The sequence below is a fragment of the Mauremys reevesii genome, linkage group 2 (assembly GCF_016161935.1).
Source record: "Mauremys reevesii isolate NIE-2019 linkage group 2, ASM1616193v1, whole genome shotgun sequence".
In the NCBI taxonomy this organism is placed as follows: domain Eukaryota; kingdom Metazoa; phylum Chordata; order Testudines; family Geoemydidae; genus Mauremys; species Mauremys reevesii.
In genome coordinates, this window is record NC_052624.1 from 18902334 (window position 1) to 18920581 (window position 18248).

At 36.8% G+C, this 18248-nt stretch overlaps 1 protein-coding gene across 8 annotated transcripts in view; it reads right to left on the minus strand.

The window, feature by feature from the left end:
- Positions 1 to 361: 361 nt before the first annotated feature.
- The window catches only part of CNPY1 (canopy FGF signaling regulator 1), an 84290-nt gene continuing 66403 nt past the window's right edge, over positions 362 to 18248 (minus strand). For all 8 annotated transcript variants that reach the window (XM_039526050.1, XM_039526047.1, XM_039526051.1 and 5 more), the window contains 3 exons: positions 7550 to 7753; positions 5704 to 5800; positions 362 to 742 (listed from right to left, as the gene is read on the minus strand). In XM_039526050.1, the coding sequence (XP_039381984.1) occupies positions 705 to 742; positions 5704 to 5800; positions 7550 to 7753 (339 nt within the window). In that variant the 3' untranslated portion in view covers positions 362 to 704. The remainder of the gene's footprint in view (positions 743 to 5703; positions 5801 to 7549; positions 7754 to 18248) is intronic.

The window sequence follows — 18248 nt, forward strand, 5'->3', positions numbered from 1 at the left end:
ATTTCAATGTTTGTTCAACTTTTCATTGTACATAAAGTTCTGAAACTTAGGGTTGGAAATTTTAAGGGAATGGCTTGTTTTAAAGAAATCATGTGTGTTTCATTAGCTTATATAATTTATAAGGGAAAGCATAAATATTTGTAAAGATTCTCACTTTCATCCATAGAGAGAATATAAAGCTAACAAGTACTCAAAACTATTTTGTAGTGAAATTTGCTCATGTATATTTGGAAGTACATTGGAATCAACCATTTGCTATAACAAAGGACAAATGCACAAGAACAGTAATAGGTTTACTTAAATTGTATTAGGTATTTGCTTCAGTTAAACAAGAGCCATAATTTTCACACTCAAATAGTACTTTTTTTTTTTACAATCAGATATTGGTTTTGTCAAAATTAACACACCTGGCATGAATATCTTGAGACGTTAATTGTTTTACCTATAGAAATGGTCAATAATTAATTACATGTTAAACCTAAGATCCTTGCCAAAACCAAGCAAACTTCAGTTTCAATATTTTAATATGAAAACATAAAAGAAAATAAACAAAGAGAAACTTACGCACATGTAAAAATATAAATGTAAAAAACAAAAGATATTACAGGGGCAAAAAAGGCAGAGAATCACTATTTGATTACACGGGAAGATTGTTTTGTGGTTGTCATCTTACTTGACTCTGTAAAATTCATAGTTTATCGACGCTATAGCTCAGTGTGAGTAGCAGATTCTTCACAAAGACCTGAGAGGAAAAAGAGTTACATATCGTTATAAATGTTTTAAACAGTTACATTTTGTTAAAAGCACAAAACTTTTGAATAAATGACAATAAACCAGTGACAAGTGGGTGTCTGAAGGATAATACTGAGGCTTTGATACCAAGCCTGTATTTTTCCTGGATACCGATGATCCATCCCTCTTTAACACAGAGCAACCAGGCTTTTTACAAAGTACTGTAAAACTACCAGGCTTTGCCCCCTGGTTTTCAGATAAGTTAAAGTATTTTAGAGGCCAACACTTCTGTTACATGGTATGAATAAGATCCATGCAAACGCATGTGGGGTGGCATCTTTGCACAATGTTTTAAATGCTATGAAATAATCTGTGTGTTCCTTTTAATTCAACTGTTATCCCATTATGAGCTATGCAATACAGATTCCTTAATTATCACATCACAAAAACATAGACGCATATTTTACTGAAATACATATTTAAACACTTCAAATTCAGGAAATGCCCAAGGTTTCCACACACATTGCACACACGGGTTTCAATCCGTTCTCCAGCTATTTCCACGTACTCGCTGAAGTTGACTGAAGTTACGTGTGGATCTCTGAGGGTAGAACTGGGCATATTATGTCCTTAAGTTACACTGAGCAACATTAGTTGTGGTAGAAAATTTCACTACTATGCAATGTGAAGAGTTCTGGTTAATATGAAATTTAATGTGTGTATTGCCTGACTTCTGAGTGTTTAATTGTAACCTTAAGGTTACATTAAAATATGGTTTGAATTAATTTTTTTTTAAAAGTAAAAGGAGATTATGGCCCCAATTCTGTAACGAGATCTGCCAGCATGTACCCTTCTATCTCTGTAAAGTGTTACTGAAGTCTGTGCTAACAGATTCCATGGCAGGAAAGGAGCCTAAAACACAAGTCTCTGTATTGACTGTGAATTTCCATTGTTGCATGGTCAAAAACAAACAAAACAAACAAAAGTGAAACTATGGAATTCCACAGTGAAATATCAACACAATATCACATCCATATAACCAATGTCTGTGCTTTATTTCATAACCCAGTAAACAGTATCATAACACTTAACCTAGTGGAAATGTAACATGCCACACATACACAAAACAGGTATTTTCATTGCTTATCACTTATATTTTTTAGCTTTGGCAAACTGTCCTGGAGTTTAGTTCTCAGTGAGAACTAGCAACCTAGAAAGTATCAACTTGCAAAACACAACTGTTTGAGTAGTACAACTGCAGAAAAAGTATTTTTAAAGTAGAAAAGGGTTCCCTCCCTTGCATAACTCAAAAATGGGTGAATAGAATCTGCTCAAAATTTCATAATCAGTAAATGAATAATTAAAAATCACCTTTGGGATGAGACCAATAATGGAAAATTTCAGCCAAAAAGAATAATTTTGCAGTGTTATGAGCACGTAAAAAGAGGATTGTAATAGAAGTCTCACTGTTATATATATATATGTTTAATTATAGCTTTCACTGCTAGTGCTTGTATTGTTTTCCACTGACAAAACAACTGAAACTAGACTATACATTAATATAATCTACTGTTGGCTGGTTTCCTATTTCTCATTGGTTTAAATGCACTTTATCATAATTCAGTACAAAATCTGAATTAGAAACCACTGATATGTCAGTGTTCCACAATTATCATTGTGTATGTGTGGGTGGGGGCGGGGAGTGAAAACTTTTGGACAACACTTTTTAATTCAGGATACATCAGTCTGACTTTATTTATCAAACATGTTATCATTTGATTGACCTTCCTGTTTGTAGCTTGAAAAAAAAAAAGGGTAATGTGTTTGAGAACTAACTCCTAGACTCTTAGGCATGTGAAAAATTGTAGAATATCTAAAGGCATGTCTCAGCACTTTTGATCGCTTGTCTATGGAAAGGGTAGCATAGAGATTTTTTTGTGTGATCAAAGAATATGTGTGACAGAAAACTGATCTATGGTTACAAATATCAAACAGTTTGATCTTTCTAAAACACTTCACTGAAGTTTTTCCATTCTTTAATCAAACAAGAAACACCAGTGTATTATGAACCTGTATATAACATCTAGAATAGAGATGTGACTAAAAAAAGAAGTACTAAACATGTCTTGTGAGTAGTTTCTTCTCAGTGTGCACATGACTCCTATTAGCATCATGTTTATGCATTGAGAGGATACTGTGCCCTTTAATATTTTACCTTAGCATGGATTAGAAGGGCTATATTTGATTATACTGATGATAGGACGTTTATTATAGGTTACCAGCATAAGTTACATTCAAATCCTTTGCTTTTAACAAATTAACATTATAGAGGTTAAACCAACTATTTTGATTTTCCTGTAAGATTAAACGCATAGCAGTAAAATCAATTATTTGCCCATAGCAAAACTTGATATAAAGTTTGTCCATGTTGGTCACTCTGGTATGATAATTTTTGCACCCACAATGTTTAAAATGGTATCTTGAATTCACACATACAACTATGGATGCAAAGCGCCAAGTTGACAGTAAGAACAGAAGTCTAGAATATTGCTTTAATTTAACATATGAATGAAGTATACCATTGTAATATAGACAAAATATTACAAAAGTCACTTTTAATTCTTATCAGCCTTTGTAAGTTGCATATAAGGGTTTTATACTTGACACACATCTTTACACAATGATTTTCAGAGAATTGCAATTTCCATTTTCTCAGGAGTTTGATGCCAAATTCCACGGAAAATTCAGACAGACATTTTCCTACCACTCAGGTATCACCCTTTTCGTCAACCAGCTGCTAGCCGCAAGATTATTTGTGGCATCTTGCTTTCACTGAATTTCACTGGTGTTTAATAAATGTCTTTTTATCCCTTTTCATGGCTTATTATATTAATTAATTTTACAAATTGTGCATAGTGGCTTTTTAAAAAAAAAGTCTTCTTATGAGTTATCGATTATCTTTTTCCTTTAACATAATGACTTTATTTCCTTGTAAAATCAGATCATACAAAGAATGGCAGATTAATTTATTTCCCTCTGCATTTCTTCACAGTGTTAGAGAGGTTTTCTTTTTAGCGTGACTATGCTTTTTTGCAGCTTCTTGAATTTGCAATGGCAGCTATTTGCATTGTTTTGCTTATTAAATGGCACCTTATTTGTCTGTGCTAATTGCTGGCAAGAGGAAAGAGTACGAAACTTTTTCCCCTTCTGCAAAGAATTTTTGCTATTTCCTCAGGCACGCAAGTTCCAAGCGCTGCTCTCCCTACTCATGTAAACAGCCACCTACTTCAGCGGGGATGCTCATGTGAGTAAGACTAACATGTAACAATGAGAATCTTTTCCACTGTAAATTAGGGAATTGTTTTATCAAAGTTATAACGTTGAATGAATATGTGCAGAAAATATGGTCATACACTTGAGTTTAAGCCCAACAAAATGATTGTAAAAAAAAAAAATAATTAGGGCATCTTGTTAATGAAGAAAGATATTTCAATAGGTTGGTTTTAAGCGTAAATATTTTCTGTGCAACTTGGCCTATTATCTAAGGTGTACAAAACAGCAAGTTATTTTACACCAGGTTTACAGGCAATTGTGACAACAGCCAGCAAGGTGAAGAAAGCTACCCAACTTATTTGTTTACGAAAAGCATATTCATTACTGTTTTTCTACACTGTCCTTTCGAGGTCTTTATTTTTACCTCTAAATTGCCTTTTTCTTTAACAAGCACAACAGCAAAAACAATGCTGTGCATTTTGAAGGAGCTGAGGTGTTTTGAGAATTATTTGTGCTAATCTCTTCATCTACTGATTATTAAGACCAAATATAGCTCGATAACTATAGCATAAATTATTTTTTTTAAATGTAAACAGTATTGGAAAGTTCTATTTTTTAAATGATTTGTCTGCATGGCTGATAAAAAGAACTTTAAACTTTATAATAATGGATTTTTCCCGCCCTCTAGATTGAACTTTTTCAGCGTATGTTAAAATACACTAACGAACAAATTCTATATACTTATTTCTATTAACTTCCATCAAATCAACTTTAGTACTTTTATTGTATGTGCTACATATTAAAGACTTTGAACCTTTAAACACATACTAATATTACAAACATTGATTCTAAGATCAATATTTCAATGCATATTCTATCACTTTTCAGTATAAAAAGCACATCCAAAAAGGATGGTCCTGCCACATTTATAATTTTATGATACTAAGTGCATTCAGTGATGTGCTTCTTGGTTTTAAAAATGATTACATAAAATAAAATCACATTGAAAACATGACCAACAAATAGCATAATGTATGAATTTTCGTAATAAATAAACTAAATGTTATTTATCACGGCATTTTTTCCCTAGTTTCAAAGTTCTAAGAGGCATTACATTTTTGAGAGGAATATATTTGACATAGGAATGCCAATGTATTTAAATGCATTTTTTCTAACAAACATCTATAGCATGCCAGCAGTTTTAAAGTTTTAAGCAGAACTCCTCGCTGATGTCAATGAAGAGTTCTGTTCACAAATTGATGGCTACATGTTAATTCTAGCTTGTAACATGAACTATGAGCAATAAACAACTAAACTTAAAAAAAGGGTCCCCACCCCCCCACAGCCCTCGGTTTTATTGCAAGAGGTTATTTTCGTTCCTTGCTTTGGGATGGCAAAACAAATACACAGAGTAAAAATGTGCTGACCGTGTAACACTAGGAGAAAAACACACTTCATTACATGTGGAATGCTGAAATTATGCTACGTTCAAATGTGCAAAAGAATTAAAAACAGATGTTAAAATCTTTCTTTTAAAAGAATCATTTTAAAAATAGTTCCGTCGTGCTGTTGCTTATTCAGCTTACACTTCTCCTGCAAAGTGGCTTGTTGCACCCAAAGCAGTACACTAGGTTTCGGGGCGGGGGGAGGGAGAAAAAAATGCTGTAGAGAGAGCACATGTTACATCAGACACAGTACCTGATTTTTCACTGCACAGCTTGTCAGCTAGATAGTCTGCCTCCTGGGCGATAAGTGAGAAAATTTCATCTTCATACTCTTCTATAATACTTTCACACTGTAAGAATAAAACAGGAACATATATATTATATATACATACACATACACACAGAGACAGTACCACTCCAGCAATGAAATAAACAAGATTGCTAAACCAGAACTGTAAAGTAATACAGTGGAAAGGGGAACCTTATTTTGGTTTGCACTTCCTGTTTTGTACAAACAAATGATTGCCTGTTAATTTTCAAAATATTCCTTAAGATTTAACTATACGCTCTCTCTGGCTGTCTTTTTAAAAATACACTGACTAGGATAAGAAATCACTTACAGATCACATTTTACTTGCTTTTGAAAGAACACCTTTCAATGTCAGTCACTATATTCATGGAATAGTCACTCAAAAGTTAAATTAAATAATAATCCATTTCATGTTATTACACTAGTATTCACAACATGCAGATAAATAAAGCTCCCTGATCAAACTAATGCATCTTTGGTTTCACTACAGATAACAAAATTGACAGTAATCTACCAAATGGTCTCTTTTCAATTTTTAAACATTTTAAAGACTATCAGTAATTTGACTTCACTTATAGAAAATGGATTTCTGATGTTTTGAACAGGGTTCAACACTACTGCTGAGGCAGAGTCTTGGTGGAGTGTGTCTAAAGAGACGTTTTGTTCTGAAGAGCTGTATTATCTAGAGTTATCTTTTGGCAATCCTGAGCACAAATTAGGAAGGACAGAAAGTACTTTCCCAAAAGCCCAGACTATGGTTTAATCATTAAACAAGGGTAGAAGCCCCATGAAATGGATTGCAATTAAAAAAAAATACACCAAGGAAAACTCTGATTTAAATAAAGAAGTCATAACTCTACTACCAAAAAAAAAATAATAATCACTTGTATTTCTCGAAAAATTAGCTCTAGAATGTGCCATTGCAAGAATACGATTTTTTTGCTGTTTTAAGTCAACATTTCACAGCACTCAACATCTTTGAAACTCAGCCATTAACTTTACTTCTCAGTGAAAATGCAAGTCACTAAATGTGCACGCTGGCTTAATTTCATGGATTTAATAGTCTCACAACATTGCTTTTGTGGTGTACTGGAATACATGTGGAATCATATGCAGCATATCACTGCCCTAGACACTCTTTTCTATATTGTGTGTTTCCTGACACTAGAAAGATACTTAATGCATAAACAAAACAAAATTATATGATGTAACTGGCACCTACACATTTGTTTAACTCAACCTAGGCCAGCATTCTTGATTAGCTCACAGAAATTTGTCTCCATTCAACAAGGCCTAAAGAAAAGATGACACCCCTCCTCCTTCTTTAATCCAACTATAAATATTAAAATTACAGTAGTATTAATTTGGATTTTTACCCAACACAATAACTCCCTATTTCCTGAACAGAAATTAACAAATATACTTCCTTAGTAACACTGATTTGTATTTAATCACTTACAAAAATTCCCCAAGTAAAACATCATTTGAATTGTTCCAGTTTGGGAAATTTGTAACATGTAAACTGAGAACACACAGTATAATCCATGGGTAATTCTTGCAACTAAAATGCCATCTGTTTCTAAATAACATTATAAACCACATTATTATTTTAAAACACTTAATGCAATACTGTGACAAGCAAATACAGAGCATATAAGAATATGTTATTATTAAAACAATTTACTATATGCACGAATTTAGTACTTGAAGCTATATTTATCAGACAGTAAAGAGTATACACTAGTAATACTTTAACATACAATGTTACCAATTTGTTATGTTAGCTTACCGCAAATTTCAAAGGTTTGTAAGCATCAGAATAAAAATAGAATTTTTTTAAATCTGCATAGATTTTCTCATCTTTCCTAGGAGCAAATCTCTTGAACGTCCTTTTTTGGGTTTGAGGATCCACTTGCAGTTGGTAATCATTCATTCTATCACATATATTTTCCAATACTTCCGTTAAGTAGGTCTCTGACTTTGCTAAAGGAACCTAGTGGGGGAGGAAAATGGAATTTTCTTTTCTTATTATACATATTACCAAAAATAACTTTAAGAGATTGTACCTCTATAGACTGATGTGTCATAGACAGTGAAAAAGAATCAGTGCATATCTCTTAATCTGCATAATTGTTGACCCATATTATATTACATACATAATTAAAAATGTCAGCTAAAGCTAAGGTGACACTGAAAAATAAAACATTTACTCTTGCATAAAACATCCCCTTCACACTGAACCAATTCTAGAATGCAGTTATCAGATTTTAATTTGTAAACATATTGTCATTCAAAAAGACATATACCATGCAGCAAATAAATAGAGACCATAGACTACAGTTGATATTTTATCGACATAACCATGAAAGATTTCTTAAGTCACTTTGTTTCTTTAGTTGAAGTAGAGTTCTAGAAAGTCTTTTGCTTTCACTTGGTCTGTCTTAGTTGCTGTTCGTCAACTCAGATGCAGCTGTTTAATACCTCCCAGGGGTTTTGTGAAGAAAATAATAGCTTACAAAATTTAACTTCTCCCAGGTTCTACTATTTCAGCTTTATTTTCGAACAGCTGGTCCATGTCTTTGTCCATTCCTTTTCCTTCAGAATTAAGCAAGAATTCAGCAGAAACATTTAGACACTACCTACATACTTAGTGAGAGTCTCAACAGCTAGTGCTCCCAGGGTCAAAGAGCACCCCTCGCCCTTGGTAACGGGGACAAAAAACTTCTCTCCCGTCTAGACAGGTCAAGGTGCAAGATGCTCCTATCTCTGTTGCTTCTTCCGGAAGGGGGCGTGAACTGAAGCCAAGTGCACAGTAAACAACAGTGCTGCATCCTTGGACCTTTAGAAGATTTTTCTCTCCACCCTCTGCTGATCAAAGTAGGAAGTTTTCATGACAACCATAGTCAAAGGGGCTGAATCACAAATGAACTCGATTTCTGCAATGTTGATATATCCAGTCTCTATTGTCTCTTTTCAGACACAGTATGAACCCTTCCGGTCTCAATGATTACATTACAGAAGCACTTTCACATGTGTGCTTCATTTACACAAAGGGTTTCCTTGCTTCACCACCATCTGGCCACAGATCAGATAAATAGAGGCAGGAGAATTAAAATTAAAGCCTAAAGGTTTTTCTTCTTCTTAAACTAGGTCCTATTATGAAATCCTCCTCCCCCAACCTCATTCTGGATGTGGAATCTACTTTTTTATGAAACCTGGAAAAAGCAAAAAGGGCATGAGGAAAACACTGTATTTTTTTTTTAAAAGTCAGTTTTTAGTTTAAAATAATCTACATTTAGAGAGATGTGTATCCTATTTTACAGTTAGGTTGGGTTTAGTTGCATTTTGCTATGAAAACTATTTTATTAATTTCAATATTAACATTTAAAAGGCAAATGTGTATCATAAAGCAAGGAAAGCTAATGGCAGCAAAACATGGTTCCTGAAAGACTATTTGAATTATGAATTCCAATCTCAAGTGGTTTTTCCCGCACCTATTAGAAGTTGAGGACAACAAGACAACATGGCACATGGATACGTCTGACTGCCTCTTCCAAATAATATGCAAAAAAGAAAACATGAATTTGCAAATAAAATAGAACTTTTACAAATCCTCTTGCAAAAGACAAAAGATTTGACATAATAGACCAAATGCTCTTCCGGTGTAACTTCCACTAAGGTCAATGAGGTTATACCAAAGATGTATCTGACCCAATGGGCTTTCAGTAACAATAAGCTATTACTATACAACACACACACACACCTCTAAACCTACTTGCAGGACAATAAATCAAACCAGCTCACTAGCAGGGGGGGATTTTTAATGGATATACTAACTATATTTATTTGCAGATAAAAAGAGATCTGCCGTGTTGTCCTAATACAAGCAAGACTGTATTTTAAGTTCTGAAAAAGAGATCTATTTATAGTCCAACTGTTGTTCAAGAATTCACTCACATACTAACACTCTTCCCCATTCCCTTCCTGTCAGTAACTCCCGATCCAATCACAAAAGCTAACAGTGGCTTAGCAAGAGTATGCATCGTGAGTGGCAAGTACTGTATAAGAACATAGAGAATGAGACTATTACTATATGCTGAAAACAAACCACCTATGCATTAAAAAATGCTTCTGAAATATACTGAACGAAAATCAAACTTCACAATGCATGTAACAGCAGCTACAGATCAAATTCTCTAGATACTTTATATACAGGGGTTAACACTTATGAAATGAATTTTTGCAACCTGTTTATTCTTATATTTATACACCATTTTTGCTCTCATTTCCACCACCTATTATATTTCCAATAATGTTCTCAGAAGCCAACATATGAACTGCATTTTCTTAACCTCTCTTTGTATTTCAGTATGTTGTCTTATTATATTTAGGAAAATAATTTTAGGAGTAGCATATTCGTGAAGTAGATTAATAAAATCATAATTATAAGAACTTTGCTTTAAAATGGTTACATCTGATTTTTTCTTGTCAAGTTAATAAAAATTATACTTAACATATGACCTCCGAATAACTTTATTTTTTCCACATAACTATTAGTTTGTCTGGAATCAGACTCTCAGCCCCTGTAAACTATATTGAATGGAGTGTGCAAATATATGGGAAACCCTTACACATGATAGATGTATGTATCTGTTCATTTCTGGGGTCTACTTATTAGCTTTTTGGATAGTGAGCTTTTATTAAAACCAAGTACAACTTGAATTTAAAAGAATATAAAAGATTTTGTTGAAATATACTCAGAGTTATACCTGACCCCCAAAAGTTGAGTGTTCTTCTAAAAAGTGTTTTAATAATAAGAGCAATAAGTATTTGGACAAGTGGCAGAAAACTAAAGCCTTTCTTTCTATACTGTGAAGATTTTGAATAGTACTTGTCAATAAAGCAACTCCTATTGTAATCGTACCGGAGACATGGGCCTCCTCCCCGAAAAAGCTGTCTCAGAGATACTAACCTCATTAAAATATGAATGAAAAGACAGCCATCATTGTAATGGGACAAAGCCATTTTACCCTGCACCAAACTTTATCTGCTATTTTTTGTAAAAATATAAACATGATACCCAGCAAATTAGTCACTAGATTTGATGTGCATAATGATGATACAATGCATGAATTATTTTAATTTTTCAGATAAATCACAGCCTCTGATCATTCTAAATGTTTGATTTTTTTGGTAATTATTTCCTAATCTGTTGATTCTTCATATTATTTGAAGTGTTTAAAAAGAATAAAAGATACTCTTTAATTTTTTTTAAAAGTTCACTGAAATTTTTGCTGTTTATTTTTGTTTTCCAGAATATTTCAGCCAATTTCAAAAGACAGCTAGAGAATTAATTACAGACTACTATGGCAATACCTTAGTAACAGTCAGTTACAGGATGTTCATATGCCAGTTCATTACTATGTCTCTGTTAATCTCACCGTAAATTTCTTGCTTGATAGATACCACAACCAGCCACAACAAGAATACAATTGCATTATGGTGTGTGATAAGAGATATAAAAATGTAACTGCAGTATATATGCATTTTCAAAAACAATCAAGTGTTTTTCAATAAAACAGTACATATTTGGTTATATTTTAAAAAAACAGAGAGCCAGAACTGGTCATATGCAAAGCTTTATATTTTATTGGAAATTGTTTCAAATAATTTTTAAACACGTATTTTAAAATGTTTCATGTAGTTTAATCACTATCTTTTCATCCACAAAGTGTTCAAATCATTTTTGATATTAGTTAAAAGTCAATATTTAGAAGTGAAAATTCAAACCTCCTTTGCTCTAGGCTAAAACAGGAGAAACATGAATGCTGAGCTACTCTAAAGGCTGATGGGATATATAATTAGCTATTATGTTAATTGAATCCACTGTGAGTTTGTTGTATGAGATTTCTTCATATAATATGCAAATAGCTTCTAAGGTTTAGTTTTATTAGACAATACAATTAGAAATCATCTAAAGGAGTGAATTCTAATGAGGCATAATAAAGGTTTGTAAAAATATCTGTTTGCTACATGAGCAGACCATCTGGGCTTAATCAATAAAAGAAACTGCACTGTGTAGCAGAACATTTAAAAGAAACTTTTAAGAATTTACCTTTCCAGTATCCATTCATAACAAAATCTACTTTAAAAGCAGGAGAGTTCATGTTATTAAGGAAAGAGGTGAAATTCTTGTAATATGGGAGCGAGTCATTCTGTTAATCAGACAACTGGAATATTGTTTACTTAAAAATAAAAAGCAGCTCTCAGCTGTGATGCCAATTGTGTTTGCATAGATACACTTTAAGTGAAGTGTTCCATGAGCAAAGTTAGCCATTATTATTACTATTAAAGACGTGATCCAAGCAGATGTACATACATTAGCTTTTGTAGTGTAACTAATCAGCGTAACTTCACTTTCGGTAAGATTCTCCAGCATTTTAATATCTGGAATTAAGAACTTTCTGACAAAGGAAGAAATTCACACTAGAGTATTCCACAGCAAGTCACAAACTCAACAGTTGCATTCCTTTTCATTTACGGCCAGCTCCAAATATTAAACTGGTTTAGTTAATGCCAGAATTCAAAATATGTGTAATCTTTGGTCTAATGCAGGCTATTCAAACTTTAACTAGTGCCAGAAAAAAGTATTGCTCAACTCCTAACCATAACTGAACATCATAAGCATAGTAATATATTTCACTCTCCTATGGTATCCAAAGAGGAGTGTGGGTTTGGGTTCTTTTTAAACATTTAAAAATGGTCACTAGCAACCCAGTAAGAAAAAGCAGAAGCATAATGGCAGCTGAAGCTCCACCCATACAAAAAGAAATATTCTCCCAATGAGTACACTGCCACTTCAATTCACGGACAGAAGTGAAAGAGGACTTCAAAATATGATTAACCTACTCATTCATCATCTGGACTCTGTTTCTTCTGGAATAGGCTTAGTTTTACTGGTCTGTGTCTTCCTAAAAGGAAAAAGGTCTGAAATACCAAAAAAAAAAAGTAACTTTTTTTTGAAAAGGCAACATTGTGCAGATGGCATGATAAACCTATCAGACCCACGTATATAGCTGATATAAACATAAGCCTATAATTGCAGTTAATTAACGCTTCTTTAATCTAGTCCCTTAAAAACCTGCAGGGGCAAGTGTTTGTTATTCGGAATAATATGAAGCCCTCGTCACTATAGAAAAAGGATCATCTCATACACGCCTCTTCTTCTGCTGAAATACAGTTTGCTCGAATACCCATTTTCCTAAGTTTTGCTCTAAACCATTAACCGGTTGCTAACATCTCTAATGGGCATCCAGACACTGCCCACTGCGCTCGAAGTAACAACCAAGCAACCCAAACAAACCATCCTATCAAAACACAAACTTTATTTACGCTCCCACTTTCATTTTCGCCTTAAAATTTAACACCTTCTCTAAAAGAATGTTGAGCTGCCCTAGCACAGCCTTCAGAAAGCAGGTACATCCTCCTAAGCATTAGTGTTCCTTAAGTGTCAGAGGGGGATGTCACCTATTCAATATTTCTACTAGTCGCTGATAAGCCCCTTACAGAACAAGCCCAGGATGAGTCTGCTTTGTATAAATTAAATCATTCTGTTAGCTGAATGCAAGGTGTTCAGCAACTACCAGCAAAGGGTATCCCTTCCACTGCACAGCACAGAGGGAATCTAACCCACCCAAATATGCCTAGGAAGCAGGTGAAGAGGAGACCATGTGGCCATTCATTCTCCTCTCTCACCTCCCCTGAGACTATAAAAGCCCCTCTGATGAACACCACATGGTTGAGACTGCAAATGATTTTGGGTGTGTCTGTCTGAAGGCAGAGACTGAGGACTGTTCATTTCCTTGGCAAACTGGGGAAGATATAACTGCACTAATTTGGGTTCTGTATATGGCTTCTATCCATGCAGATGATGTAACTATACAGTCACAATCAGGTCACTAATTATTCTGATTGAGCTGTGCTGCTAGTAATAGGAGGGAGCCAAAGAACCAGGGGCGGCTCTAGGTATTTTGCTGCCCCAAGCATGGCAGGCAGGCTGCCTTCGGGGGCTTGCCTGCCGGAGGTCCCCGGTCCCGCGGATTTGGCGGCACACCTGTGGGAGATCCGCTGAAGCCGCGGGACCAGTGGACCCTCTGCAAGCATGCCGCCGAAGGCAACCTGCCTGCCGCCCTGGCAGCGACCGGCAGAGCGCCCCCCTTGGCTTGCCGCCCCAGGCATGCGCTTGGCGTGCTGGTGCCTGAAGCCACCCCTGCAAAGGGCCAGCCTTGTACAGGAATACCCTGAGATCCATGGAATTAGTACCAGGATTTCCTGTGTATCCCCCTCAAACTCTGCTGAGTCCAAATGTGCTCCCCTCTCTGAGTAACCACTAAGATTTTCTCTCCCCGGAGTTAGTACTTTGTAAATTGTGTAACGGATTTTCCAAATAACTATTCCGCTTCCATGCACATTTGGGTGCAGAGGGATGATGGTGCCCAACCTTCTGAATAAAAGAGCAAGACGTCAAAAGTGGGGAAGTGTCTGTTTTTGATCTTCTATTAATGGAATGATTTTAAAGCAACAGCATCTGTACAGACAATGGATTCATGACTCCAGCACAGGAAACTATGTAAATAAAGGGAAATCCCAGGAAATTTCCACTGGGTTTATACATGACAGTGAATAAAGTTTTCTAATCAGCTGAAAGTTTATATGCTTCCGCAATTTCCTCCCTAGAAGCTCAAGAAACAACAACTATCCCTCCCCCATATTCTCTCTCCAGAAATACAGGCCCTTTGATTCTCCTCTCATATCAATCAGGAGTAATTCCATTGAAGTCAATGGAGTTACACTGGCATAACATTGAAAATTAGGCATTGTCTATATTCAAAGTTGCCCCCTTTAAATTGTTTTTTAAGCTGGTTTTAGTTAAACTGATGTAAAACACAGTGAGGACACTCAATTCAATTTTAACCAGATGTATATCAATTTAGTTTATCAATTCCTTACCAAATTAAGATAAATTGATACCGTAGGTTTGAAACCAGATTAAGAGTGTCCACATTGTGTTTTGCACTGACTTAACCAAAATGGTTTAAAAATCACACTCTTAGTAAAAGTGATGTAACTCTGAATGCAGACAAGGCCTAGGTGAATCAGATCCCCAGCACCATGCAAATGTTCATTCTTTCCTGGATTCTTTCAAGATATTGCCACCTTTCAATTTCCTTGTTACAGAATAATTTCAGAAGGTCACTAGAACGGCCTAAACTAATGTGGTGATTTTTAGGAATATGACCAAGGACTGAACATTAACCGCCTAAAATCTCTCCCTGGAACCAGTCATTTTTAAGTTAAAGATGCTGGTTGTTGGAATTACCATGGACATCTGCCATGTTTGTGTCCAGGAAGTAAGTGAGCATTACGAGTAAACTCATCTCTGCAACACTCCTTCCATCACAGAGGGTCAGTAAGAGCAGCCTTCTCCCACATGGCTGATGCTGGGAGTGTGGAACGTACACAAGTGCCACTTGCGACTCCTTGTGAAAAATGTGGAAATGAATGGTCAACTATACCACATCAGGAATTGTCTCCACAGATGTGGAGCCAAATACACCAAGTCCTCCTAAAGCACACTCATTATGCAAAGGGGCCAGCTGGCCACATATCTGACAAACAAGCCAGAACACTTTGTATGGCTTGTGGGTAAGAACACAGACAGCTGAAAGGAGCGGGGATGAAAGGTTTGCTGACATTCTACTCAACCTTAACCATTCTTTATTCACAGGAAATAATGGTTAACTGCAGGAGACTTGGCTCATGACCCCATTCATCTATCCAGCTAGGCTCGCTCAGCTCAGGAGAGGTAGAAGGCGGCACACCGTGGGGCACTCTGCCATTGAATGTACTTTTGGATGGCTGAAAACTTGCTTCAGGTGACTGGACGGAACAGGCTGGGGAGGAAGCAGGGAGAACGGATGCACTCCCAGTGTCACCTGGCAAGGGGCTCTCTTATCTATTCCAAGCTGCACAGGGTTGCAATCTAATGGATTCTATTTCCCCAGCAATACACTTTCCTTACTGAAGAAAGACACCCTACCTAAACAACACGAGAGCCAGAGCTTGCCACAGTTAGTCTCCTGTGAATCTCTGGAGCAAAGAGCATCCTCTGCAGCACTACTCTTACAACTAGAATGATTACACACAAAGTCCAGACCACGATTTCTGTATGCATCCTTCATGGGTAGAGGAAAGGCAGCAGGAGTTCAAAATTATTGTAGCTGTATAAAAACACATAACATCTACAGCCAGAAGAGGAGGAGACATTAAAACAGCTCTAATTCTCTTGTTATACCTCTCCTGACTGATGACAATTTAGACTCTGATTCAGCAAAACAGCACAGCATGGGCTGAAACTGAAGTATGTGAGTGGACCCATTGACTTCAGTGGGATTTAAGCAGGTACTGAAGTGTTTTGCTGAATTAGGGCCTTGCTGTCTACGTTCTTCAGTCTAGCACGCTGTTACTTTAGCTTCTCAGCTTGGAACTGCTGGGCGAATGCCTCAGTAAAGGGCAACTAAGGACCCTTGCTAAAGAAAGTCTTGGGACTTTGTGAATGATGGATTAACAGCTAACATGGCCCAGCTGAATTTTACTGCTAGGAAAAGCGAGAGGTAATCATGCCAGTAATTAGGCCTATTTTTTGAAGGATTTTCTATAGTGATACACAGTCTTGAATTGTATTCTTCAGCAATGTGGATCCCAGAAGATGCTTTAAGACCAAGCACTGAGATGAGATGGGCACCCTTCAAACCCAGCCAAGCGTGCTGCTGAGAATCAGCTCTCTCAATACATGCAAGCTCAGCTGAGTACGAAGGTGTCTTTTTTACACAGTCATCTTTCTGAGTAGAACTGTGAGTAATGCACACTTATCTGCTAGCTGCTATGAGCCCTCCTCTGTGTGCACATGGCAACATGCTGACCAGACCTCAAATCATCTGCATGAGCCACATTTCATGTATGGGTACTGACAGATATAAGTACATGTCCCCCATAACAGAATTCTATGGAAATCAAAGAATTATAGGGCCAGTTCCTGGTTCATACTGTGACAAAGCTCCTCCTCTACCTTGGTGGGTCCTGCGCTTATTGGCAGATTTGCTCACCTCAGAGATCTTCCCCTCTGGTGGAACCCACAGTCCGGGTCAACTCCTCCTGTGTCTGATCAGGAGTTGGGAGGTTTGGGGGGAACCCGGGCCCACCCTCTACTCCGGGTTCCAGCCCAGGGCCCTGTGGATTGCAGCTGTCTATAGTGCCTCCTGTAACAGCTGCATGACAGCTACACCTCCCTGGGCTACTTCCCCATGGCCTCCTCCAAACACCTTCTTTATCCTCACCACAGGACCTTCCTCCTGGTGTCTGATAACGCTTGTACTCCTCAGTCCTCCAGCAGCACACCCTCTCTCTCAGCTCCTTGCGCCTCTTGCTCCCAGCTCCTCACACGCCCACCACAAACTGGAGTGAGCTCCTTTTTAAACCCAGGTGCCCTGATTAGCCTGCCTTGACTGGCTGCAGGTGATCTAATCAGCCTGGCTGCCTGAATTGGTTCTAGCAGGTTCTAATTACTCTAGTGCAGCCCCTGCTCTGGTTACTCAGGGAACAGAAAACTACTCATCCAGTGACCAGTATATTTGCCCTCTACCAGACTCCTGTACCCCACTGACCTGGGTCTGCCACAATACTAAGGCTCCTTTGAATCACTCAGGCAGCACTATAGGGCCTGAAAACTGCCCTAAATGTGTGGCTGAGGCTTCCCCTAGTGATCCCTGGCCAACATAACAGTTTCTAGGGGACTGTGACAAGATGGCCTAGTTTAGAGAAGGTTCAGGACAGCTCTAAATTACAGAGCAGCCAACTGTCCAATAGATGGTCAGGAAGTGCAGAGGTGGGCTTAAAGGCACCTTTATACCCTGCTGCTCAGCTACGCCGAGTGAGCGTCAGCACAGCTCAAGATTGGGACTTCGCTGTCCAAAAAACACGGTTGCAAGCAATTAACGTACTGCACTTCCTCACGTCACTCAGCTGAACACAAGCACATGTTGAAGCTGACAGTCCTTCCAGCTTTCCTTTTCGCAAAAGATATTTTAGAAATTCTTATGTTTCAGTATGGATTCTGCCCTTTAAAAAAAAATAATTAAGCACTACTATCAAGTTTTAGGCCTGTTTCCTAGCCTACAATAATGCTACCTACATCTATAAAGCAAATCAAATTAGAGAAACTACAAACTTTCATTTAAATATAAACATTCTGAGTTAAACTTGCCTTCCCCATGAGTTTCCGCCAACTAATTTAGCCATGTGGAGAAATGGGATCTGTTGATAAATAAACATTACAAGCTACTTCTATACAGACTTATCAGCTATCACTTAACAGAAACAAAGAGGATTATCACCACAGCTGTCAGGAAAGACTGCCTCTTTACTACACT